This window comes from Entelurus aequoreus, linkage group LG12 (genome assembly GCF_033978785.1).
Source record: "Entelurus aequoreus isolate RoL-2023_Sb linkage group LG12, RoL_Eaeq_v1.1, whole genome shotgun sequence".
Taxonomy (NCBI): domain Eukaryota; kingdom Metazoa; phylum Chordata; class Actinopteri; order Syngnathiformes; family Syngnathidae; genus Entelurus; species Entelurus aequoreus.
This window is the reverse complement of record NC_084742.1, coordinates 277,503-305,242: the sequence shown is the minus strand read 5'-3', so window position 1 is coordinate 305,242 and position 27,740 is coordinate 277,503. Positions and strand designations below refer to the sequence as shown.

The 27,740-nt window shown below is 40.3% G+C and overlaps 1 protein-coding gene across 7 annotated transcripts; it reads left to right on the top strand.

Annotated features, from left to right (window-relative positions):
- Positions 1-27,500, top strand: LOC133661326 (muskelin). Of its 7 annotated transcripts, none has more exons than XR_009827916.1 (20): positions 1-106; positions 2,877-2,946; positions 3,042-3,184; positions 3,358-3,446; positions 3,522-3,631; positions 5,518-5,710; positions 5,781-5,897; positions 6,041-6,106; positions 9,189-9,301; positions 9,378-9,590; positions 11,183-11,404; positions 11,472-11,601; positions 14,439-14,586; positions 18,333-18,447; positions 19,457-19,596; positions 21,283-21,385; positions 21,459-21,513; positions 23,866-24,417; positions 24,697-25,044; positions 25,117-27,500. XR_009827916.1 is itself a non-coding variant. In XM_062064454.1 (18 exons), the coding sequence occupies exons 1-18, from the start codon at positions 27-29 to the stop codon at positions 23,985-23,987; spliced, it is 2,190 nt and encodes a 729-aa protein (XP_061920438.1). In that variant the 5' UTR covers positions 1-26; the 3' UTR covers positions 23,988-24,681. The 7 variants fall into 7 exon arrangements, 2 of the variants coding, with proteins under 2 accessions (XP_061920438.1, XP_061920437.1); XR_009827917.1 differs by having other exon boundaries at positions 24,697-25,221; positions 25,546-27,500; XR_009827915.1 differs by having other exon boundaries at positions 24,697-27,500.
- The last annotated feature ends 240 nt before the right edge of the window (positions 27,501-27,740 follow it).

Below are 27,740 nucleotides of genomic sequence, written 5' to 3'. Positions count from 1 at the left end.
CCTGCTTGTTTGTTTCCTGCAACAAGATGGCTGCCGTTCCAGAGAGCAGAGTTCTTACTTTCAGCCTTTTTAAATGGAGCTCTTACTCCTCCACATATTTACCCGAGTGAGTCATTTTCACATTCGTTAGTCCGGTATTTGCATTCAATTCAAATGTTTGTCATCGCCATTGTGCCTTCCTACGAGCTAACTGGCCTAGCATTAGCATTAGCATTAGCATTAGCCAACCACTTTCTTGCTTTCTAACCGCTATCGTTTCCAAATAATATTGTCGGTTCATCATTTGAATGCTAATAAATGAAGAGATATTGTGGTTTCTACTGCGTTGTGTCATTGTTGTCTTTCTGACATTTTAACATCACGCAGAAGTAGCGACATGCACGGCTTCATCTTTATTGACTTTTTCCTTCTCCAAGCACACAATTGTTGACATTTATTTCCCCACACATTTCACATATTAGTATCGAATTGTTGACATTTATTTCCCCACACATTTCACATATTTTGTAAACATGGCTTCTATTTTATTGATTTTTCCTTCTCCAAGCACACAATTGTTGGCATTTATTTCCCCACACATTTCACATATTTTGTAAACATGTCTTCTATTTTATTGATTTTTCCTTCTCCAAGCACACAATTGTTGGCATTTATTTCCCCACACTTTTCACATATTAGTATCGAATTGTTGACATTTATTTCCCCACACATTTCACATATTTTGTAAACATGGCTTCATTTTTATTGACTTTTCCTTCTCCAAGCACACAATTGTTGGCATTTATTTCCCCACACATTTCACATATTAGTATCGAATTGTTGACATTTATTTCCCCACACATTTCACATATTAGTATCGCTGGAACTTTCCCGAAACGCAGCAGTCAGCCGGCTTGCAAGTTCATGTTGTAAACTGCCTTGTTTTAGCCATCAAACCTGCTAATTAACATTTCATATATCAACTTATGTATCCATACATCAACTTATGTATCCATATATCAAGTTATGTATCCATATATCAAGTTATGTATCCATACATCAACTTATACATCCATATATCAACTTATGTATCCATACATCAACTTATGCATCCATACATCAACTTATGTATCCATATATCAAGTTATGTATCCATATATCAAGTTATGTATCCATACATCAACTTATACATCCATATATCAACTTATGTATCCATACATCAACTTATGCATCCATACATCAACTTATGTATCCATATATCAAGTTATGTATCCATATGTCAACTTATGTATCCATACATCAACTTATATATCCATATGAGGGCGGCGTGGCGAAGTTGGTAGAGTGGCTGTGCCAGCAATCGGAGTGTTGCTGGTTACTGGGGTTCAATTCCCACCTTCTACCTTCCTAGTCACGTCCGTTGTGTCCTTGGGCAAGACACTTCACCCTTTGCCTCTGATGGCTGCTGGTTAGCGCCTTGCATGGCAGCTCCCGCCATCAGTGTGTGAATGTGTGTGTGAATGGGTAAATGTGGAAATACTGTGAAAGCGCTTTGAGTACCTTGAAGGTAGAAAAGCGCTATACAAGTACAACCCATTTATCATTTATCATTATATATCAACTTATGTATCCAAATGTCAAGTTATGTATCCATACATCAACTTATGTATCCATACATCAACTTATGTATCCGTATATCAACTTATGTATCCGTATATCAACTTATGTATACATATATCAACTTATGTATCCATACATCAAGTTATGTATCCATATATCAAGTTATGTATCCATATATCAACTTATGTATCCATATTGCAAGTTATGTATCCATATATCAAGTTATGTATCCATTAATCAAGCTATGTATATATATATATATATATATATATATATATATATATATATATATATATATATATATATATATATATATATATATATATATATATATATATATACATATATATATATATATATATATATATATATATATATATATACATATATATATATCAACTTTTGTATCCATATTGCAAGTTATGTATCCATATATCAAGTTATGTATCCATAAATCAAGCTATGTATCCGTATATCAACTTATGTATCCGTATATCAATTTATCTATCCATATATCAAGTTATGTATCCATATATCAAGTTATGTATCCATATATCAAGCTATGTATCCATATTGCAAGTTATGTATCCATATTGCAAGTTATGTATCGATATTGCAAATTATGTATCCATTTATCAAGTTATGTATCCATTTATCAAGTTATGTATCCATATATCAAGTTATGTATCCATATTGCAAGTTATGTATCCATACATCAAGTTGCATTTAATGTACGAGTGTCTTTTCTCGTGAATGTGAACCTTTGCTACTATCGACTGTCAGCTACCCACAATGCACTGCGCTGCCCCTTGTAAACAATCGGTCAAAATAATCTCTGGAAGATGATTTAAACAATAATTTATGCCTGTTTTACCTGACATATATTTGGGTTATGGTCAAATATAACATCTGGCTAAATTGGGCCCTTTGTGGACATATGTGCAGGAAGGTTCTCCTTCTGTTCATTTGATTGTAACATGATCTATTTTGTGAAAAAGTCGATTTAATACATTAAACATTGTTTGTATAGATTTGCTTTGTTCTTTTCTTCGCTTAAGTTTTGTCAGTAAGTCTATTGGAAACTTTTGCTCCGATGCTGTAATCTGCGGTTTTATCCAAGCATTTTGCTTCAATGCTGATATCAGAATCAGCTTTATTGGCCTGCATGGTTGTTATAATTTGACCTTCTTTACAATCTTCTCAATCTGAGAACTTTGAATGAATGCTTGTGTAATGTCTGAAGAGCTTTACTTGTTTCTATTCTGAATGTCGTATAGGAACATTTTGGTGGACAAACCGAATGATCAGTCCTCCAGGTGGTCTTCTGAGAGCAACTACCCTCCACAGGTAAAGTGAAGTTCATTAAAATGGTGTAAAATGACACATTGTGATTTCTGCCGTTTGTGGGAATTGATATGCAAACTGTCTGTCTTGCTGCACAGTTTTTAGTCTTGAAACTGGAAAGGCCTGCGATTGTTCAGAGCATCACCTTTGGGAAATATGAGAAGACGCACGTCTGCAACCTGAAGAAATTCAAAGTGTTTGGTGGGATGAGTGAAGAAAACATGACGGATCTTTTGTCCAGGTGAGGTCGCGCTGCTTCCAATTAAATGGAATAATAATAAGAAAAAGATGGCAATGAGAAAAATATGCTTTTGTTTGAATGTTAAGCAATTTTACTAGCAAGTGGGTGAAGTCCTCACATCCGACAGTTGGAGTTGTGAAAGAGTGGCCTCTGTTTTTCTTCCCCTCCACCAGTGGCCTTAAAAACGACTACAACAAGGAAACTTTCACCTTAAAGCACAAGATTGACGAGCAAATGTTTCCCTGCAGATTTGTCAAAATAGGTAAAAAGAAGGGATTTCTTGTTTGTGCGCTTGTACTTCCCAACTTTGTTGATGACAAGTACATTTGTCCCCCAGTGCCTCTGATGTCATGGGGGCCCAGTTTCAACTTCAGCATTTGGTACATTGAGCTACATGGCATTGAGGATCCAGATGTGGTGCAGCCCTGCCTTAACTGGTACAGCAAGGTCAGACACTTGAACTTCACCATCAGCTTCAAAAGAAATTAGTCTTGACATGGACATTAGAAACATGTCATGGTGATGCGGACCAACATCCGTATCACAATACATTTAGCAGCCTCCAGTCATAACCATACATTATTTGGCATATCAACGATAATAGGACCGTAATTTAGCAGCAGACTAGGGATGTAACAATAATATTGTATTGATAACCGTGGTAAAACTCCAGTATTACGGTTTTGGATTAAAATGAGGTAAAAAAGGACATTAACAACTGTAGTTTGATAAACAGACTGACTGGTGCCAGCTCACTAGCTTAAATGATAACATGAAAACAAGAGTCATTAACGTATTTCCCCTTATTAAGAGAGGCCATACCCCAATCTTTGGATTCAAATGAGGTAACCGATATTAATAACTGCACTTTGATAAACAGACTGACTGGTGCCAGCTCGCTAGCTTAAATGCTAACATGAAAACAAGAGTCATTAATGTATTTCCCCTTATTAAGAAAGGACATAGCCCAATCTAAACTTATGTAAATCCACCAAGATATTTCATTGTGAACCTTGAACCAACAAACTGCTCTCTTAGCATCCTAAACTGAGAGGAAAACAAAACAAGACAAGACCAAGGTGTTTTCAAGAAACTTGCCCCCAACACGCATTACAAGCACATGAGAGTATTAATGACTCTTTGACTGCACATGGTCAAAGATGAGTAAGGAGACAAAGTTCACTTCCAAACACCCCCAGACAAACTTAACTTTTACCAAAATAATGTCATGCATTCAAGTAAATGTTGACATTTTGACAATAACATTGCATTTGTGTCCAACTGTTGGGCCCTTTTTAAGTGGATTCAAATGATTCTTAATAACCTTTAGTTAATCATGATTAATTCTAGAGATGTCCGATAATGGCTTTTTTGCAGATATTCCAATATTGTCCAACTCTTAATTACCGATTCCGATATCAAGCGATACCGATATATACAGTTGTGGAATGAACACATTATTATGCCTAATTTTGTTGTGATGCCCCGCTGGATGCATTAAACAATGTAACAAGGTTTTACAAAATAAATCAACTCAAGTTATGGAAAAAAGTGCCAACATGGCACTGCCATATTTATTATTGAAGTCACAAAGTGCATTATTTTTTTTAACATGACTCAAAACAGCAGCTTGGAATTTGGGACATGCTCTCCCTGAGAGAGCATGAGGAGGTTGAGGTTGGGGGGGGGTTAGGGGGTAGGTAGTAGCAGGGGTGTATATTGTAGCGTCCCGGAAGAGTTAGTGCTGCAAGGGGTTCTGGGTATTTGTTCTGTTGTGTTTATGTTGTGTTACGGTGCGGATGTTCTCCCGAAATGTGTTTGTCATTCTCGTTTGGTGTGGGTTCACAGTGTGGCACATATTTATAACAGTGTTAAACTTGTTTATACGACACCCTCAGTGTGACCTGTATGACTGTTGACCAAGTATGCATTGGATTCACTTGTGTGTGTGTGTGTGTGTGTGAAAAGCCGTAGATATTATGTGACTGTTCCGGCACGCAAAGGTAATGCCTTTAGGGTTTATTGGCGCCCTGTACTTCTCCCTAAGTCCGTGTACACAGCGGAGTTTGTAAAAGTCATACATTTTACTTTTTGAAACCGATGCCGATAATTTCCGATATTACATTTGAATGCATTTATTGGCCGATAATATCGGCAGTCCGATATTATCGGACATCTCTAATTAATTCCCATTCAAAAGTGTGATTAAATGGGATCATGACCAATTTTGGGTATTGTCAAGGCACAAGTGGGCTTGTTGTTCCACACACACACACACACACACACACGTGCAGCCATCCACTCTGTGGTGAAGTGTCTTCCTGCCTTTGCAGTACAGAGAACAGGAAGCCATCCGCCTCTGCCTCAAACACTTCCGTCAGCATAACTACACCGAGGCCTTTGAGTCGCTGCAGAAGAAGACCCGGATCGCACTTGAACACCCGATGCTGACCCACCTGCACGAGCGACTGGTGCTGCAAGGAGACTTCGACGCCTGCGAAGACCTCATAGACAAAGCCGTAAGAGGTGAAGAGTCCGGCGGTGGCTCCATGGCCACTTGACGTGGTGATGATCAACTCTTTTCTCTCCTTGCCAGACGGTTTGTTTAACCAGTACATCAGCCAGCAGGAGTACAAGCCCAGGTGGAGTCAGATCATCCCCAAATGCAACAAAGGTACAAGCGCCCAAGAAAGCAACAGGGACGACGTGAACAGTGAGCCCATCTATTGAAAGAGTATATTGTCCAAGCTTTGTAGCTGAAACAATGCTGCCTTCCTTTTGGGTGTGGCTTCCCCATCCTCCTTGCATCCACGCTCACATGCTGTCCTTGTACCCGCCTTCCTCTGCTCTCTGCAGGTGATGCTGACGACAACAGGCCAGGGATGAGGGGAGGACATCAGATGGTTATTGACGTCCAGACCGGTGAGAAAGACTTGCAATGACTTGGTTTTTTTTCTTCCTTTTGTCCTTCCTGCTGGTATTCAGACAGGAAGTGTTTGATGTGCGTAGGGCTGGGCGATATATCGATATGCGCGATATATTGCGGGTTTGTCTCTGTGCGATATAGAAAATGACTATATCGTGATATTGGAGTATGTGTTCTCACGCAGTTGCTTTTAGCTGCGGGCATTACACTACAGGCTCTCCTCGCACTTTCCTGTGTCTCCTTCTCACAGACAGCAAGCGCACCTTCTTACACACGTCACATACTGTCACGTCATACGTCACATACTGTCACGTCATACGTCACATACGTATACACCCTCACGCGGCAGAGAGGTAGCAGAATGGTAACGTTAGCTGTGATGCTAGCATAGCCGTGTGAGCGGTAATACAAGCGAAAGAAGGTGCGAATCTGGTAACAAATGAAGGAATAAATAATTCCCCCCAAAAAAAGCAGGGGGTCCATCGTCTGGCGGTGGTTTGGCTTCGAGTGGGAATATGTCGAACAGACAACCGTCATTTGTCAAGTGTGGAGCAAAAGCGTTGCTATAAAAAGTAGCATTACTGCTATCCCCACCTTCTACCATCCTAGTCACACCGTTGTGTCCTTGGGCAAGACACTTCACCCTTGCTCCTGATGGCTGCTGGTTAGCGCCTTGCATGGCAGCTCCCGCCATCAGTGTGTGAATGTGTGTGTGAATGGGTGAATGTGGAAATAGTGTCAAAGCGCTTTGAGTACCTTGAAGGTAGAAAAGCGCTATACAAGTATAACCCATTTATCATTTATTTATGTAGCATCATTTGAAAAGTCACCTGCTAGAGAATGAAGAGTGCTTACTCCGCACGTCAACATCTCCGTTCAGTGCCACACGCCCACACCATCAAAATGCAGAGGCAAACTTTTCCAGATCAACACCGTATGAAAAAAATAGTGATTTTTTTAGTTGTGATTTCCTTCTCTGCATGAAAGTTTTAAAGTAGCATATATTAATGCAGTATGAAGAAATGGTAAATGGGTCGTACTTGTATGGCGCTTTTCTACCTCAAAGCGCTTTGACACTATTTTCCACATTCACCCATTCACACACACACATTCACACACTGACGGTGGGAGCTGCCATGCACGGCGCTAACCAGTCCCATCAGGAGCAAGGGTGAAGTGTCTTGTTCAAGGACACAACGGACGTGACTAGGATGGTAGAAGGTGGGGATTGAACCAGTAACCCTCATATTGCTGGCACGGCCACTCTCCCAACTACACCACGCCGTCCCCAGAAGAATGTTTTAATGTAGACACATAGAACCATCATACTGCTGTGATTATATGCATCAAGTGTTCATTCAAGGCTAAGGCAAAATATCGAGATATATATTGTGTATCGCGATATGGCCTTAAAATATCGCGATATTAAAAAAAGGCCATATCGCCCAGCCCTAGATGTGCGACAGAGGGACTTAGGAGACATTGCTAAGCACGTACCGTTCTCAGTCATTGAACACAAAATAGACAAAGGGACAAGCGGTACAAAATGGATGGATTAATGGGTCAGCACCAAACATGAGGAAACTATCGTCTTCTTTGCTCCACTGTTGAGAGAAGAGCATCTTAGATGGTCGCTTTTGAAGTGTCACACATCATCAAGGACCTGATACCTACTACAGACCGACTGACGGCTTTTTTTAGGGCCAATAACCGATTATTAGTAGTCAAGGAGGCCTGTAAGCCATATGTGGAGGTGATATTCATTATTTAAACATGAGTATTAGATGTATTTATTTATTTGAATTGGGACAGTACATATTCATCAACATAGAGCAACAATGTAAATATGCTCATTTTCATCAGTTGTCCTAAGGCAGGTAGTAATACAGTAAACATTCAACAGGTCATGATACAAAAGAATACATCAATCTCAAGACATTACACATTACAAGCATACCGTAAGCACAGACCTTGGACAAAAAAAGTAAAACAAACTACAAACAAAAAAACCTGTGAATAATCTAATTGTGTGTGCATGTCTGATTAGCTTCAGTGCAGTTTTAAATGTTAAATAGGTGTCACAGTTTCTGCTCCATGACTGTATGCCTCTGATAGACATCTCAGTAAACATCTGGACAATTATTATTATTTTCTAGGAAGGCCTGGACCAGTAGTGACATAAAGTTTGATGTTGTGTTTTGCTGCTAAATGAAACACAGCAAACACCTTTATTAGGTGTGTCTCAGAGGAACATCAACATTTGATTTCAAAATATGGAACATCACCTGGGAAAATTGGTCAAAATATGAATACATTTCACATTCATTATCATAATAACTCATCTACTCCATTTTATAACACTGTATAGATTTAATACATTGTAAGGTTTCCTCGTTAAATATTGTCAACATTTCAATAAAAACACGTAGATTATAGTTGAGATGTTTTTCAAGATGGCTGACATCATTTCTTCCTGGATGTTACAGAAAGTATGAGAATGTGTCAGCTGCTGCCTGCTCTTCTTTACTAATATAATCATCTCATATTTGTCAGGATATGTACACAAAGCTGAGATTTTTCTGTCCGTCCATCTCTGTTGCGTTACTTGGTTGAATTACAGAACATGAAACTCTCCACGCTCCTTTTAATGAGCCCACACTCAGATGGAGGATTGTTCCTTGCAGTAGCCAAACACACGAAGCGCAACCGGTAAAACAGCCCCTGAAAGAAGGACAAAAACTGGATGTCCTGCAAAAAAAGGAAGATTTGCAAGCTAAGCAGAAGAGATATAGCGTGTAGAAGCGAGCAACACAAGAGGAAGTGGGTCGCTCTTCACATGCTTGAACAGTGATTATAACCATCTACTTGACTAATACAGATTTTTAAATACTATGCTGATGTCCTTCTGTTGTAGTTGTGAAACAAAAACAAAAAAAAGAAGAAGATTGTTACTGCTATAGGACAAAATGCCAAATATCGGCACGGATAATGTGTGGTGATTGAATCCTGCATAGCCTCAAGCAGGTGGCGCTGTCACGCTTGCCATCTATCAAGCATTTTTCCAATGGTGTTCAACAGAGACGGTCTACCTCTTTGGGGGCTGGGACGGCACACAGGACCTGGCTGACTTCTGGGCTTACAGTGTGCAGGAAAACCAGTGGGTGTGCATCTCCAAGGACACTGAGAAAGAGGTAACGGAGTCACCCACACACACAACATGCACCTTAACCCTCCACCTTCAGCAAGCCATACCTGTGCGCCGTTCAGAGCGGTCCCAGCGCCCGCTCCTGCCACAAGATGTGTATCGACTCCCAGCGACGTCAGATCTACACACTAGGCCGCTACCTGGACTCCAGCGTGAGGAACAGCAAGTCCCTGAAGAGTGACTTTTACCGCTACGACATCCACGTCAACACCTGGACACTCCTGAGCGAGGACACGTCGGCGGACGGAGGGCCCAAGCTAGTGTTCGACCACCAGGTAGTTCAGTGCAGCACTCTTCTGCACCTGCTGTTGTGTCCATCATCCAATCAGGGCCAATATTTGCCTTAGTTGAGATTGAGTTTCACGCTTAGAGTCGACATTTAATCCATGATTTGATTGTAGCTTTTGTTTAGTTATTGTGCACGACTCGCTGTAAACAATTGTATGTCACATTCAATACCTCAAATTTACAACAATACTAGCACATTCTAAACATAACAAGATAAGCCTCTCAAAAATGTGTTATTGTGTTTACTTTAGCTACTTGCCTCAAAACATTGTCACTTCTATAATTTCTCGTCTAAATTCGGACTCGAAAGGGGATTGAATCGAAGTCTGAAGGCCAAAAATGCTGAGCGGGACATCCCTAATGTTTGCACATTGCCATTAAAATATCAAACAAATAGTCTGTAGAATTGAAGAAACATTTGGAGATGATATGGCAAAGTCCCTGGCAGCGGTTCTTCATATGTGGGACAAATCATCATTCAAGTAGAATCAACACAATTCATTAAGGGCATTGATGATGAGATTTCACGCTTTTATCAACTCTTTTCTTCTTGGCGGCTTAATCCACACGGTGGTCAAGCAGCTTGAGCGTAGCATTCAAACAAGTGAGAGTGAGTGTAGAGTTTGAGCAGAAAATGTCGTATTGCTGTTCCAGTCGTTCAAATAGAGATAGGAAAGAACTTTCATAGAGTCATAACGGTAATAAAGTCAGGAAATAAAAGGAAAAGTCTCTTAAAAATATCACTTTCATCATCTTGTGGAATACAATCGGACCATGCTGGTGTCTGCAGTGATCACTTTGTAAAAAGTTTGAATATTTGATTTGTTTGAGAAAGCTTCTGTGAAGCAATCCAGTTGATTTATCCTTAATAGTATTAATAAAGGAGATGAATACATCTCAACAGCATATACTGAATCTTGATATCGCTAGCAAACATTGCAGAACAACAGGGGCATCTATACCTAAATAATGAGACAAAATATCAACTTCCATCCATTTTCTACCGCTTATCCTTCTTGGGATCACGGGGGTGCTGGAGCCTATCAACTTCACAGCATGAAAATAACTGCAGACATGAATTGTAGATGAGACTAAGATTTGTAGCAGGAAATCAACTGCAAACAAACTTTCTCATTAGCGTCACGATCACAGCAGCACTCAATGCACAATAAATCCAACTTTGTCTTTCACTGATTAATATTTAATTTGTGGACCCCTCAGATGTAAAGACTTGATGTGCCTCCAATCTTTTCTTTTTTAAATCCAAATAAAGTGAGGTTGTAGCAAGCAGTAACGTCTTGGTGGTGATAAATGCTTGAAATCTTTTCAAAAAGTATTTTTCTTTAGAGCGTATAAATCCACTCCATCCCATTTGAAGTATTTTTTCATGATCGCCTATATATTTGCCTCTGAACCTTTCCAAATACGCCCACATTTCCGCTGATTCAGGGAAATAAACAGTAGCCTAATGGGGCTCCAGACCATGGCCTGGAACCCAGAAGTGCCTCTGGGTCATGTGATTGTTTAGTAAAAGCAGTTGTTGGTGAAATGATCATTTTGCGCTTCATTTTGTCCTAAGATGTGTATGGACTCTGAAAAGCACATGATCTACACCTTCGGCGGACGCATACTGACGTGCAACGGAAGCGTGGAGGACAGCCGCACGTCCGAGCCCCAGTTCAGCGGCCTCTACGCCTACCACTGCCAAGCCGGCACGTGGAGCCTCCTGCGGGAAGACTCCTGCAACGCCGGCCCAGAGGACATCCAGTCCCGTATTGGACACTGCATGCTCTTCCACACTGTAAATCTGGAAGACATATTGGTCTGTTGGAAAGAATCCTCTATGTTAATCACATTTTCTCTGGCAGAGAAACCGCTGTCTTTATGTGTTTGGCGGTCAGAGGTCAAAGACCTACCTCAATGATTTCTTCAGCTACGACGTGGACGGGGACCATGTGGAGATCATATCTGATGGCACTAAGAAGGACTCGGGCATGGGTAAGATACCTTTTTTTTCTCTACACTAACCTTTTCCATTTTTATTTTACACATTGGGTCTAAAATCACCCACAATTCAAGAATATTTTAATTTGGTCACTGTAAAAATGTGTAATGGAGTGAAACCTTGTAACTTAGAATACGCATTTAAAATGCATGATTCAAAAACTGATGTACACATCTAGCAAATGACAAAGACTGATATACTATTTATTTGAATCGTCCTTCAAAACCAGGCGAGGCCTCCGTTAATAACTACGTACACAACAAATACTGTATTTTCCAGACTATAGGATATAGTCTGGAAAATACAGTCGGTATATAAGCCGCACCCACTACATTTTAGAAGAAAAACATTATTTTCCATATATTAGGACTATAAGCCGCAGATATATAGTACATTGTAAAATGAGTTATTTACACAGAAATATTTTGTAAATTAATTTACATACCTTAATTATTTCCAAATGGTGTCTGTAACACGGCAGTAAAACGGCCGATCAAACAAAACAGAAGTCATGGTCATGGACCCACTAGCTGCGGAAGCTAGCTCTCCAATCAGCTTGACAGACTCAATAACTCCACGCTGAATTTACTGAAGAATTTGTGAAAGTGAAACAATACAAAAAGAATGTCAGTGTAAGATAATAATACTAACACAGACACTCGTAAACCTTATCATATTAGAGAATGCTCACAACGCTAGCGTCATTACATTACGATAGCATGTTCATGAAAACACTCCTACAGACATCACACATGGGAAGGTTTAGTAAGTAAGAATTGTTTTAGTTATATTGTAAACCTTACAAACGTTGCTTGGAGTCATGAATGAAGAATCAATACGAGTAGAAACGCTATGGATGGCTAGAAGACAGAACGCCACTTCTACTTCCGGTCCAAAGCTTTGAACAGCAGGAAACACTTGTAGGCATTCACCCAGCAGCACCTGCAGTGAGCCAACTCGTCCAAAAGATGGCGCCGTAGCACAAACACTAACACACCTATTCAGTGTCTTCGCATGTCCATCCATCCATCCATCTTCCTCCGCTTATCCGAGGTCGGGTCGCGGGGGCAGCAGCCTAAGCAGGGAAGCCCAGACTTCCCTCTCCCCAGCCACTTCGTCCAGCTCTTCCCGGGGGATCCCGAGGCGCTCCCAGGCCAGCCGGTAGACATAGTCTTCCCAACGTGTCCTGGGTCTTCCCCGCGGCCTCCTACCGGTCGGACGTGCCCTAAACACCTCCCTAGGGAGGCGTTCGGGTGGCATCCTGACCAGATGCCCGAACCACCTCGCATGTGTTTAATGAAAACTGTTTGCTTTATGGCCGTCAGCAAAGAAAAATCCATAAATTACCTGCGCCGTTTTATAAGCCTTAGGGTTCAAATGGTAGGAAAAAAGTAGCGGCTTATTGTCCGGAATGTAGGTTAAATTGTCCCTATTCAAAAAGTCAGTGTTGGCCTTGCAAAGCAATAAGGAGCGTCTTTGCGTCAGTTGGCCACTTGATGTCACTGTTTGCATACTTTTTCCATCGCCCAACCAAACGGCTGTTCATGCTTTGATTAGATGATGTTGTTTTTCCGGAAAGTGTTGCCTTCCCCTGCATCACAATGACACGTGATAGTGAACATTAAATCCGCTTTTATTGCCATTGCAGGCAGTTAGAAGCCTTCACTCTCTGCGTCTGCAAGGTAGAGGACTTCAACAAATCTGGACACTTGCTAATGTAAGACGGGAAGCACTTTCTCTCTGGCCTATAAATGGCTCTCAGCAGCATCCTGGATGCCATGAATGCAGCTAATGGAAGGTTGCCAAATGTAATTCATCCTCTACTTAGTCTATCTAGTGGAAGTTTTCTGATAAGTCATTTTTGGACAAACTGTATCTATGTTGATATTCAAAGTGACAGGCAGAACAAATACATCATGCACTTTATAATTGACCTGTGGGACCTTTTCCTCAATCAAGGTTAGGGAAACCCTCTTTTAATCCATCACAGTCCAAACAAGTGAAATGAATTATATTTATATAGCCTTTTTCTCTAAAGCCCTTTACAATATGAAACATGTTTAAAGCAGTGTGGGTGGCACAATGGCAGTGCCTAGGATGTTGGCAGACGCCCACATAGCATTGAATTATTTGTGCCATTGCATAAACAACAACATTGAATGCTACTTTTTTATTTGATATTTATTTACTAGAACGATTAGCATATAACACATGGGTTTTTGCAACTGAGTCTGATCATTTCTTTTTTTTACCGTAGCATTAAAAACACAGTAAGACTTCATCTGTCGCTAGCTAAAATTGCATTAAATACAATACATATAATAAATACAAATTCTTCAAATGTAACTGCAAATATTTAGTGTGAATTGAATATACATTTTTAATCCTAAATGAAGTCTTTACAGTGTTGCACTTTAGAAGGGTAAAGATATATTTCCCCACAGGGTGTTGAGTATGAGCTTGTTAGCGGAAGCTAAATCGATGGAGCTCTCTGTCTTGTGTCCCTGACGCACTTTTTTATTCTGCATGCTGGAAAGGCTTATTATTAATAAATGAGGCAGTTGTATTTATGTGTTAATTATGAAAAGTATTTATTGACCGTAAAGACGTATTGCAAATAAAGGCCCTTAAAATCAGGATGAATTTGCATGCGGAGCGTCTGCGCTTGTTGCCATGGCGCCAGGCTGTTTTTGCTCGTCTGCTGCTTGCTGTTTTAGTTTTTTTTCTCATTGTGGGAAAAAATGCAATAATTAATGCAGCTTATTTGAATCTTTTTCATACCTAGTGTGCTGTACTTTTGAATAATGATGGTCGCTTCCTTGCTTCTTAGTGCCAATGACCGGCTTCACCCAGAGAGCCACCATCGACCCCGAGCTCAACGAGATCCACGTCCTGTCAGGCCTCAGTAAGGACAAAGATAAACGCGAGGAGAACGTCCGCAACTCTTTTTGGATTTACGACATCGCCCGTAACAACTGGTAGGACTCTACACTCGCTGACTACCCTCTCTATGCCTGAGCAGAATTCAAAACCGCCAGCACTTCCTTAACCCTCCACTAAGGAACCGCCCATCCCACCCTACATAAACACACACTTCATTTGTTTCCATGCACTAAAAAAGTCATTATTTAAAAGATGGGACTAACATTCAGACAACATTTTTTGCATTTGTTTAACAAAAAGGTAGTTTTATTTCCTCAAAAAGTGCCAACAAATTCAATAGAAGTGACCAGAATATGACTTGAAATAAACGTACAACCTGTCACTATTCAACTAATTCTTGTAAGTGAAGTAGAGATGAACTGCTATGGGTAATAATCATAGGGCGTAGTGGGTAGAGCGGCCGTGCAGGTTCGCTCCCCGCCTCTTCACATCCAAATCACTTCACCCTTGCCCCCATTGTCGCTCACACTGGTGAATGAATGATGAACGATGGGTGGAGGTCGGAGGGGCCGTAGGCGCAAACTGGCAGCCACGCTTCCGTCACTCTACCCCAGGTCAGCTGTGGCTATGAAAGTAGCTTACCACCAGCAGGTGTGAATGAATGATGAAAGTAGCTTACCACCAGCAGGTGTGAATGAATGATGAAAGTAGCTTGCCACCAGCAGCTGTGAATGAATGATGAAAGTAGCTTACCACCAGCAGCTGTGAATGAATGATGAAAGTAGCTTACCACCACCAGCAGGTGTGAATGAATGATGAAAGTAGCTTACCACCAACAGGTGTGAATGAATGATGAAAGTAGCTTACCACCACCAGCAGGTGTGAATGAATGAGGAAAGTAGCTTACTACCACCAGTAGGTGTGAATGAATGATGAAGGTAGCTTACCACCAGCAGGTGTGAATGAATGATAAAAGTAGCTTACCACCACCAGCAGGTGTGAATGAATGATGAAAGTAGCTTACCACCACCAGCAGGTGTGAATGAATGATGAAAGTAGCTTACCACCACCAGCAGGTGTGAATGAATGATGAAAGTAGCTTACCACCACCAGCAGGTGTGAATGAATGATGAAAGTAGCTTACCACCACCAGCAGGTGTGAATGAATGATGAAAGTAGCTTACCACCACCAGCAGGTGTGAATGAATGATGAAAGTAGCTTACCACCACCAGCAGGTGTGAATGAATGATGAAAGTAGCTTACCACCACCAGCAGGTGTGAATGAATGATGAAAGTAGCTTACCACCACCAGCAGGTGTGAATGAATGATGGCTTCTCACTTCTCTGTGAAGCGCTTTGAGTGTCTAGAAAAGCGCTATATAAATGTAATCCATTATTATTATTATAACAATACACTGTTGTGACTAATATACAATTATTAAAACCACCATGTCTTTAAAACCGAGTGACGCCTCTGTTCGAAACTTTAACCAAGGGTCTTTGAACGCACTACAGTTATGGGCAATGAGATGCAAAAAGGTGTACACAGGATTGAGGATATTGGTACCTCATCCTGGTTCCATGATGTTGGTGCTGTGTGTGGGCACAGTCACACATGGCAGTCAGCCATCTCTGTGCTTATTTCTTTGTGTCTTGTCCCAATCAGGACATGATGACTAATGCTGCTGATTGAATGACATTTGACCTGTTCAGTTTATGTCCATGACAGTTCATCAAATGACGCTTCACTGTCTTCTTCTCATGACTAAAAAAGGCAGACATACATGGCTCACCACTTTGGCGACATAATGTTCAAAGCCCAACAGGGTCATTTCTAGGGAAAATTGGTTGTATTGTCAACTTGATCAATATCTTTAAATAGGACCTATGATGATTGTGGTCTTTTCTGACTTATTAATGTTGTTACAAAGTTGGATACTGGTGGTCAACACCACCAAAGTATCACATCATAAGGTTCATGCTTTTTGGCGAAAGCTTGCACGCTGTTTTGGATGCCTCTGTTAGCGGGGTTTTGCAGTCTGGCAGGGTTTCCCCGAGACTGTCAAGATAACTGTGGCGGCAGGGGCGTGGTCACCTTGACGCCATTGAGTAATTTGCATAATTTACTCTGACAATATGATTTTCTTTAAATAGGCTCAATTAATGTATACATACATCCTAACACAAATCTGTTATTATTAATTAGTATTAACATATATATATATATATATTTTTTAATCGTTTTGCCATATTTACATTTGTTGCTGCTTTTTATACAATGTACTTTGTTGGGATTTTTTCAAGTGTTTACAGACTTTCAGAGACTTTTTTAAATGAAAAACAACTAGCAACAAATCTAGCATCTTCTTCTGGTGGTGTTATGGAATGTACTCGTGTTTAGAGACTGACATGTCCCTGACTAATGAGGCTGCAGTCACACTTGCGTAGCACGGTTGCTCCAGTTGGACTTTCTCTTCTTAAAAGCTGCCGTTGTCCTCTTAATATTTGCACATTTTGTAGATATCTGCAATATGTATAAAAATCACAGACATGCTGACAACGCTCCAGACAATGGCGTGCGTTTTGTTTACTTCCGGTTTTGGTAGTGCGGTTTTCGGTGATAAAAGTCTTTATTCAGTGGTCAAGTTGTCGGTAAATCACTTGTCGAAAGTGCACAAATAATATGCTACATTAATGAACTCATACTGTAACGATCAGCTAATGTTAATGTTTTATGTTCGTGTGGTTTGGATTGGATTTCCCATGTTTACAAACACACCATCCGTGCCTGACAGGTGATTGGCGGAGAATGAGGAAATGTTGTTGTGTGTCCGGCGGGGAAGCAAAGACTCAAGGAGACCAAAGTGTTAAAACTTGTTGGAATTCTGCCGTTGTTTGTTATCATAAGATTTGTAATAAAAGTAAAAAATGGCGTCAGACTTTGTGTGATTTCTGCTGGGGGCTACAATACATTATATTACTTTGATTTGTTTTCAAGTACAAAAAAAACCTTATTTTCAAGGTGTGTCGGTAATAAAAAAAAGCCGTGGCGACGTGCCACATTCAATACCTTTAAGAGGAGACATTGCTGTGATGTCAAAGCCAGGCGGATGTACTTATTTGGACGTTAACTAAAGCTCGCAGTTAAAGGGAGAAAAGCTCCTCCCCCTCTGCTTCAGGTAGTGAGGAAACACAAAAGGTAGGATAAAGTATTATTTTCATCTAATCTTGGCATGCGCAGAATAAAACCCACGTGTGACGTAAATGCTGCATGAAGCAGCTTTTTTCATGCTCAGTCGGAATCTGAGAGTTTGCAGGTGTACCTAATGATGTGACCGAGTGAATTTGTAGCATGTTATTTTCGACTGTCTGTAAAAAGAACTAGCAGTAACAACTTCAAGATATTTTTTAAACAAAGTACATTTTCCAAAGATACTTATGATGCAATCTGGCACCGCCAGGAAGTGTTGAAATGTAGATTAAAATCATCTTTAGGCAGTGTGAAAGTGCAACATAACTACTGTCTGGTTACACAATATCCACATGTGCACACTGTGACTTCCTGTTAGGTGGGCTTCAAAACAAAAGCATATTGGTTAATAACCTGGATTGTATCACTATCAAAATGCCAAAGCCATTATTATAAGCAAGATTTACAAAAGTTTTATATAGTCAATACATACAACAAAAGGACCATAACAGCTGTTAGGTAACATCAAAAGAATACAAATATACACAAATGACCATGTCAACAAACTGCTGTTGGTTTTATTATCACCCATGTTACCTTTCACAAGTCTGTATTCAAAGTGCCAAGTCTTGTATTTTTACCCATCCAAGGTCTTGCGTGTACAAGAACGACCAAGTCGTGAAAGAAAACTCCAGCAAGGTCCTGCAGGAGGAGGAGCCGTGTCCACGCTTTGCACACCAGCTGGTCTACGACGAGATGCACAAGGTAACCTGCTCCTCATCAAGCTTTTAACTACTGCCATCAATCATTGAAGAGGAAGAGGGGTTTTTTTCTCCCGGCATGTGAGTGACAGACATGTTGGCCAATCAAAATTGTTGATGTTTCGCTTCAAAGAGAAAGAGGTCTCACTCTGTGTTGTTAATTCTACTGTTAACTAAACACAGTGAGCCCTCTTCTCAGTCATCCACAATCTTTGTCTCGGTGGGCGGAGAGCACACAGGACGCACGGACAGAGAGCCTCCCTACTCGCCAGTGAGAAGTTCTGACCAAAATTAGGAGAAAAAAACCTTCCTTTGTGGTAATATTTCAGCTTCTAATGGGATGGGCACGTACGAAGGAGCGAGAATGCCGTGTTAGCAATAAACACAAACACCTTGTTCTTCCAGCTGGGGAAAAAATGCACTTCCAGTTCAAGTTTTGCTTACATAGATGAGTTTGTTTTATTTTTTGTTATTTACCTTCCAATGACAGTAGTAAACAATGGTAAAGTAATGAGAAATAAAAGTTTAAATTGTTTCTTGCATTATTATGATCTATTATGATTACATGACATTATAATCACTGTATAGTTTATTCCTTCAGTTTAAGAGCATGATGTTGACACAAGCTCTGAGTCTAACTAAGTCTGTCTGCATAAAGCCAAAGATTTTTTTGAAAGTCAAAATTATGGAACAGTCTGGGGTTCTCTGCTTGGGATGCTGCCCCCGCGACACGACCTTGGATTAGCGGAAGAAGTTAACGGATGGAAATGTTCTAATGTGCAGCACCTTGAGACAAGAATGCATTTATATGTGTAAAATATAGAGATAGCAATTTTGGAGAGAAAAATCGCAATGAGGTTTTTTTCTCTAAATGGTGCAGCCCTATGTGGTTAAAGTTGGTATATTCCTTTGTTAGCTATCATGCAAAGACACACTGAAGTATTGTATTTGCAGAAAAAGCAGCATGTGACAACTCTGCATGATTCTGAACTATTTAGTGTTTGCGCTCTCAGGTGCATTACTTGTTTGGCGGCAACCCAGGGAAATCTTGTTCTCCAAAGATGCGCCTGGATGACTTCTGGTCGCTCAAATTGTGCCGACCCTCCAAGGAGTACCTCCTCCGCCACTGCAGATACCTCATCAGGAAGTACAGGTCTGTGAGCCCCCAGTGGATGGAATGCTTTTCACCGACAGTGTTCCCTCGCTACAACACGCTTCACTTTACACAGCCTCGCTCTTACTCATTTTTTTACAGTGTCACATGCTTTTTTTTTACAGTGTATGAACGCGCATTGTGTTCTGCGTCCTGATTCGCTAAAGGACTGTTGACCATTGTCAATCAATCTTATTCATGCACACTGGGGGGGATATCGTTCTGAACAAGTTTTTAATATGGATGAGAATTTGGAAACAAATGCCCTCTCGCACCTTTATAATGCAGGACGAAGCCAAAAGCGCAGGAGTTAAGGCCCAAAAAGATTGTGTGACTCTGGTTATGTGTAGAAATGCTGCAGGCTTTATGATTTTAAAAAAAATCCTAGAGCTAGGGCTGGGCGATATATGGATATATCGCGGGTTTGTCTCTGTGCGATATAGAAAATGACTATATCGTGATATTGGAGTATACGTTCTCACGCAGTTGCTTTTAGCTGCGGGCATTACACTACAGGCTCTCCTCGCTCTTTCCTGTGTCTCCTTCTCACAGACAGCAAGCGCACCTTCTTACACACGTCACATACTGTCACGTCATACGTCACATACGTACACGCCCTCACGCAGCAGAGAGGTAGCAGCATGGCTAACGTTAGCTGTGATGCTAGCGCAGCCGTGCAAGTGGCAATACGAGAGAGAGAAGGTGTGAATCTGGTAACAATTGAAGGAAGAATTAATTCCCCCCAAAAACAGCAGGGGGTCCATCGTCTGGCGGTGGTTTGGCTTCAAGTGGGAATATGTCGAACAGACAACCGTCATTTGTCAAGTGTGGGGCAAAAGCGTTGCTATAAAAAGTAGCATTACATGCTAATATGTAGCATCATTTCAAAAGTCGCCTGCTAGAGAATGAAGAGTGCTTACTCCGCATGTCAACATCTCCGTTCGGTGCCACACCATCAAAATGCCGAGGCAAACATTTCCAGATTAACACCGTATGAAAAAAATAGTGATTTTTTTTAGTTGTGATTTCCTTCTCTGCATGAAAGTTTTAAAGTAGCATATATGAATGCAGTATGAAGAAGAATGTTTTAATGTAGACACATAGAATCATCATACTGCTGTGATTATATGCATCAAGTGTTCATTCAAGGCTAAGGCAAAATATCGAGATATATATCGTGTATCGCGATATGGACTTAAAATATCGCAATATTAAAAAAAGGCCATATCGCCCAGCCCTACCTAGAGCCGTAAAAAACAGCTTTTAATCTTTGGTTCCATTGTTTAATACAGTAGTGTACTGTACTTATTTGTTTAAATCCACCAAGATTTGAACTTTGAGAGTGTTTAAACGAGAGAAATGTGAGAAAATGTTAATGCCTGTCTGAGAAAAGTGTGTGGTTAGGGGTTTTACAGATTTAAAACACATATAAGAAATTAAAAAACATACTGTACAGGACTGTAAACGGAAAAAAACATATACAAAAACAACCTGTAAACGAAAAGAATATATAATGAACAAAAACACATGAAAAAAATCAACTTCTTCTAGAGGGATTTCACTTAAAGCGGGTATTTTTTGGAAGGTAACCCCAGTGTTAAAGGAGGGAACACTGTATAGGTCTTCTCACTGTGGGCCGCAGAAATATGATTTGTCAGGACTGCAGCGTGTCTTTTGCTCTGCCAGGTTCCAAGAGAAAGCCCAATCTGAGCCACTGAGCGCGCTCAAATACTTGCAAGATGACCTCTCGCTCACTGTGGACCACACAGACCCCCAGGAGACTAAAGAGGTTCTGGATTGGCCTTTTATTGTGCTCTATTGTCTCTCTGCTGACAGTTGATAATATTGATGTTGCAATATAGTTTCAGCTCCTGCCCTCGGCTCTCTTCAAGTCCAGCAACGATTTCATCCCCCTTGGTGAGTCTCTCATCTGATTTCACATGTTTGACAAAATAGTGGAAGAGAGCTGCACAATTGCATGTGATTAAGTAGCAAATAGGCTAAAATCCTGTTTGCAAATGATATGTCCAAGGTAGCACAATAGTGGATTGGAATTGTCTTCATCCTGGCATTGAGACCCTTCAGTAAGCCCCACTCTTGGCTTTTACACTAATGATGGCACTTCTCAGTACGTGTCCATGCACTAAGTTAGTCTGATTTCTCAAAGAGTTTGGTTTTAAATAAGCCCATGGAGACACCTTCGTCCGATCGTGTTCAGTTTTTGAAAAATGGCACTACACACCTGGATTATGACATTGGAAAGCAGACCTCTGGAGGGGACCCTTCACATCCTCTCTCTGAACCCTGAAGCAGATACCTTTCAATAAAAACATAGCAATTGTCATGAAGAGGAGAAAGTTTATTTGCTTCACAAATTAAAAGAACAGAACATTTTCAAGTGCATGGATGGGAGGAAAGAAGAAACAGATTTATTTAAGAAGGTAGCAAAGGAAACCCATGGTATTATATCTAACAAGGTGAATACTAAACCTCTTCACACTGCAATCCAAACTGATGAACAATAACTCTGTATTCCACAAGATAATCCACAACCATAGCAAACTTCCTCTGCAACAGTATCAATCGGAACAAGAAGGCTCTTTTCCTTCCATCAATCCACAGAACCTCATGAATGAACTTTGAAACGTTTTAAAGTTTTGTTTCCATGATTCTTTGTCCAAGCATCCCTTGAAAACAACTCCTCTTCCTTTGTAGTAGTGTCATGTTGAAGATCATTTGTATTTAACATCAACATAGCCATTAGAGACCTGTGCCAATATCACTTCAAACAAGTTGTAAGGATCCACAGATGGCTGGTGTTAGGTCATAGGTCAACTGGAAAAGGACTGAAGTAAGCGCCCCCCAGTGTACTGGAGGCTCATGACTATGACCAATAGTGGAATTACTGGACACTTCACATGTAGGTGTGAAAATACTCAACTATTTGAGAAATCAGACGCATTTAGTGCATGGAAAGGCAGCGACTGTAGTAGGCCATCAATTCATTCATTGATGAAAATGAACTTGGTAGGCCTGGGCCATATGGCCTCTAAATAAAAGCAACCATTTTGTCACCAATAATTTGATTGATTTTCCCCCTGCTTTTTAAAGAAAGCAGTGAATACAAATGAACATCATCAAATAAGATGATGTGTGATTACAGACTGTGTTTATGATTAAAACATCATCAAATAAGATGTGTGATAACAGACTGTAGGAACACAAGTTCTAATTAGAACACCATCAAATAAGATGATGTGTGATAACAGACTGTAGTTCTAGTTAGAACATCATCAAATAAGATGATGTGTGATAACAGACTGTAGTTCTAGTTAGAACATCATCAAATAAGATGATGTGTGATTACAGACTGTAGTTCTAGTTAGAACATCATCAAATAAGATGATGTGTGATAACAGACTGTAGTTCTAGTTAGAACATCATCAAATAAGATGATGTGTGATTACAGACTGTAGTTCTAGTTAGAACATCATCAAATAAGATGATGTGTGATTACAGACTGTGTTTATGATTAAAACATCATCAAATAAGATGTGTGATAACAGACTGTAGGAACACAAGTTCTAATTAGAACATCATCAAATAAGATGATGTGTGAAAGCAGACTGTAGTTCTAGTTAGAACATCTTTAAATAAGATGATGTGTGATAACAGACTGTATTTATAATTAGAACATCATCAAATAAGATGATGTGTGATTACAGACTGTAGTTCTAGTTAGAACATCATCAAATAAGATGATGTGTGATTACAGACTGTAGTTCTAGTTAGAACATCATCAAATAAGATGATGTGTGATTACAGACTGTAGTTCTAGTTAGAACATCATCAAATAAGATGATGTGTGATTACAGACTGTAGTTCTAGTTAGAACATCATCAAATAAGATGATGTGTGATTACAGACTGTAGTTCTAGTTAGAACATCATCAAATAAGATGATGTGTGATTACAGACTGTAGTTCTAGTTAGAACATCATCAAATAAGATGATGTGTGATTACAGACTGTAGTTCTAGTTAGAACATCATCAAATAAGATGATGTGTGATTACAGACTGTAGTTCTAGTTAGAACATCATCAAATAAGATGATGTGTGATAACAGACTGTAGTTCTAGTTAGAACATCATCAAATAAGAAAGTGTACATTTAAAAAGTGAAGGAAAGTCTGAAGATGTTTTCAGAGTGAGGCTGTCACCTGGTGGACATTTTGTTTCCTTCAAGCTGTTTGATTGGCTGCTCCCCTCAGGGTTCTCCGACATGGACCAGACGTACGCCCAGCGCACTCAGCTCTTTGACACCCTGGTCAACTTCTTCCCTGACAGCATGACGCCGCCCAAGGGCAACCTGGTGGACCTCATCACCCTCTAGCCCCTCCCTCACACGACAGACTCCTCCTCCACCTTACCAAACACACACACACACACACACACACACACACACACACACACACACACACACACACACACACACACACACACACACACACACACACACACACACACACACACACACACACACACACACACACACACACACACACACACACACACACACACACACACACACACACACACACACACACACACACACACACACACACACGGGGCAGAGAGAGAGTGAAGGACAGCAGGTATTTCTCTGACCAACAACAACTGTTAGTGTTCAAGACCCCCACCCTCTCCTAGCAGTAGATGACATACATCCATGTAGAAAAGTGTCTTGTGGATGGAAGCTGTGCTAGCTAGCAGGCTACTGTCTCTAGGTTCTACCATGTGTGTTCTCCTCCTACTGTCTGTGGGTTCTACCATGTGTGTTCTCCTACTGTCTGTAGGTTCTACCATGTGTGTTCTCCTCCTACTGTCTGTGGGTTCTACCATGTGTGTTCTCCTACTGTCTGTAGGTTCTACCATGTGTGTTCTCCTCCTACTGTCTGTAGGTTCTACCATGTGTGTTCTCCTCCTACAATCTGTGGGTTCTACCATGTGTGTTCTCCTCCTACTGTCTGTGGGTTCTACCATGTGTGTTCTCCTCCTACTGTCTGTAGGTTCTACCATGTGTGTTCTCCTACTGTCTGTAGGTTCTACCATGTGTGTTCTCCTCCTACTGTCTGTAGGTTCTACCATGTGTGCTCTCCTCCTACTGTCTGTAGGTTCTACCATGTGTGTTCTCCTACTGTCTGTGGGTTCTACCATGTGTGTTCTCCTCCTACTGTCTGTGGGTTCTACCATGTGTGTTCTCCTCCTACTGTCTGTAGGTTCTACCATGTGTGTTCTCCTCCTACTGTCTGTGGGTTCTACCATGTGTGTTCTCCTACTGTCTGTGGGTTCTACCATGTGTGTTCTCCTCCTACTGTCTGTAGGTTCTACCATGTGTGTTCTCCTACTGTCTGTGGGTTCTACCATGTGTGTTCTCCTACTGTCTGTAGGTTGTACCATGTGTGTTCTCCTCCTACTGTCTGTAGGCTCTACCATGTGTGTTCTCCTCCTACTGTCTGTAGGTTCTACCATGTGTGTTCTCCTCCTACTGTCTGTGGGTTCTACCATGTGTGTTCTCCTACTGTCTGTAGGTTCTACCATGTGTGTTCTCCTCCTACTGTCTGTAGGTTCTACCATGTGTGTTCACCTCCTACTGTCTGTAAGTTCTACCATGTGTGTTCTCCTCCTACTGTCTGTGGGTTCTACCATGTGTGTTCTCCTCCTACTGTCTGTGGGTTCTACCATGTGTGTTCTCCTCCTACTGTCTGTAGGTTCTACCATGTGTGTTCTCCTCCTACTGTCTGTGGGTTCTACCATGTGTGTTCTCCTCCTACTGTCTGTGGGTTCTACCATGTGTGTTCTCCTCCTACTGTCTGTAGGTTCTACCATGTGTGTTCTCCTCCTACTGTCTGTGGGTTCTACCATGTGTGTTCTCCTCCTACTGTCTGTAGGTTCTACCATGTGTGTTCTCCGCCTACTGTTTGGAAACCATTCATTTCCGTCATGCCGCGTTTGCATCCCAAGCAACAGTCCAATAATGTATATTCCATGTGCCAGGATGCTACTTTGTGCACATAACTACTCCCTCGCTTATCGCTCTTAATTGGCTCCGGACATATCATTCATCAACCTTCTAATGAACAATTTGACAGCTTTTTAGTCACAAAATATTACACTCTTTCATCCAACCTAGTAATGCTGCTTGAGGCTGAGCCAATCAGTGGCCAGCATACTGAACAGTGGTTTACTCTCATCTGTTGGCCAGTACTACTGTAGTCTTGACATGTTTATGCTTATGTAGCTCTAAAAAATTGTAGAATATATATATAAATAAAACATGTCAATACTACTGTAGTCTTGACATGTTTATGCTTATGTAGCTCTAAAAAATTGTAGAATATATATATAAATAAAACATGTCAATACTACTGTAGTCTTGACATGTTTATGCTTATTTAGGTCTAACTAATGCTTGAAAAAAGTTTTGAATACAATCCCATGTGGCGAGGGACGACTGTACATCAATTTATTTGGATCCAACCTTCAGATTATAGAACATTACAGAGATATATTTTGGTCAAATATGACTTTTTATGCTCCAGCCTCACTCACTAGCGCTGAATAAGAGTTGGGATCCATGCTGCCAATAAATCAGTTGTGTGAATAATTGTAGCAGGTTTTATTCACCCTGCAGATAATACTTTGATGGTACTGTAGTATTATTGAAACACTATTTGGGCCACACTGAACAGAAAAGGATTCTTTCTAAAGTCGGTCGTCGTTAATTGACCTCAAACTAGAAGCTTCTTTCAAACCTGCCACCTTTTACTATTTTGTTGTTGTGACTGTTCTCATGTTTACAGTTTTTGTTATGTTAGGTTGTATTTTTATTCTAATAATGTTATTAAGACTCCTTTCTTTCTCGTTAAATCATGACAAAGCTTTGTGGTAAAATGTCTTCTTTAAAAAATGGGACTTTTCTTAATACTGACAATACAATATTCAGACTTTAGACACGTAAAATGACAATTTTCCTCCTACAATATTGTTGTTTTAAAAGCCCGTTCCATAGTTGAGTTACAAACTTTTCCTTTTATGAATACAGCCTTTTTCTTGACGTCCTGTAATATTATGACTATTTTGTCAGAAACGGCTGTTCATAATTATTTTGTCACGATGAGTTTATTACGATAATATCATTAATGTTTTCTTGTATTGTCTTAGACTTTTTCCCCTAAAACCTTAACCCTACCCTCTTTTCAGAATACATAATGTCTTAATATTGCAACCAATGAAATTCTCATCATTTCTACTAGGAAAATGACTTGAGTATTTTTCCCATAAAAAATGTTTCCTTGTATTGGTCTCAATAAATGACACCTTAATGACAATACATGTTTACTTTTTGTAAACAATATTATTCCTCATCAAATTCAGTGTCACAAATTTATGTTAGAATGTTGCTCACTAAATGTAAAGATGAAATACAAAAGACTGGTAAAGTTGTGACTTCACAACCTCATCGTCATATTCTCACTTTATTCTGACAAAATGATAACTATATAACCCCTCTACTGTTATACTTTTCTGTTCAGTGTGGCTTTAAGCGTCAGTGGTGTAACGACTGTAATATGAATACTAGTCTTTTGCATTAACACTGGTCATGTTGGTGTTTTGTTGTCTGCAAAAGCTATCAGAAATAATCATATTGTAAAAAAAACTAAAGCACCTTTGTTTCAAAACAATGCCAAATATGAAATGCTGTTTTCGGGGTTTCCTTAAATTCCCCTCTCATTCTTCTCTGTGGAGAAGTGGGCTGCCCTCACCTGTGCCAGCACTTCTCCATGGCCTTGTAGTATTGCATTGTATGTAATGTACATAAGGAATAAAGATTGTATTTTCTTCAGCTTTTCTTCTATTCTTGGCTTGGTGCTGCCCTCCTGTGGCCACGTAGGAGCATTGCCTTCAAAAAACAGGTTGGTTTGGTGACAAAAATACATTTTATTTGCAAAAGATGTGAGAGCTTCCAGTGTGTCAGACCCCTGTTGTTCACTTGTACAAGCAAACCAGCCATAAATACAGTCTGTGTACATGCATCACATACAGCATATATACAGTGTGTGTACATACATCACATACAGCATAT

Bases quoted from the DNA above. Each gene is read 5' to 3' on its own strand.
- LOC133661326 (XM_062064453.1), top strand. From the start codon at position 27: ATGGCTGCCGTTCCAGAGAGCAGAGTTCTTACTTTCAGCCTTTTTAAA. The intron at 3,632-5,517 runs GTCAGACACTTG...CTGCCTTTGCAG, and splicing joins GCCTTAACTGGTACAGCAAG to TACAGAGAACAGGAAGCCAT. The intron at 11,405-11,471 runs GTAAATCTGGAA...TTTCTCTGGCAG, and splicing joins ACTGCATGCTCTTCCACACT to AGAAACCGCTGTCTTTATGT.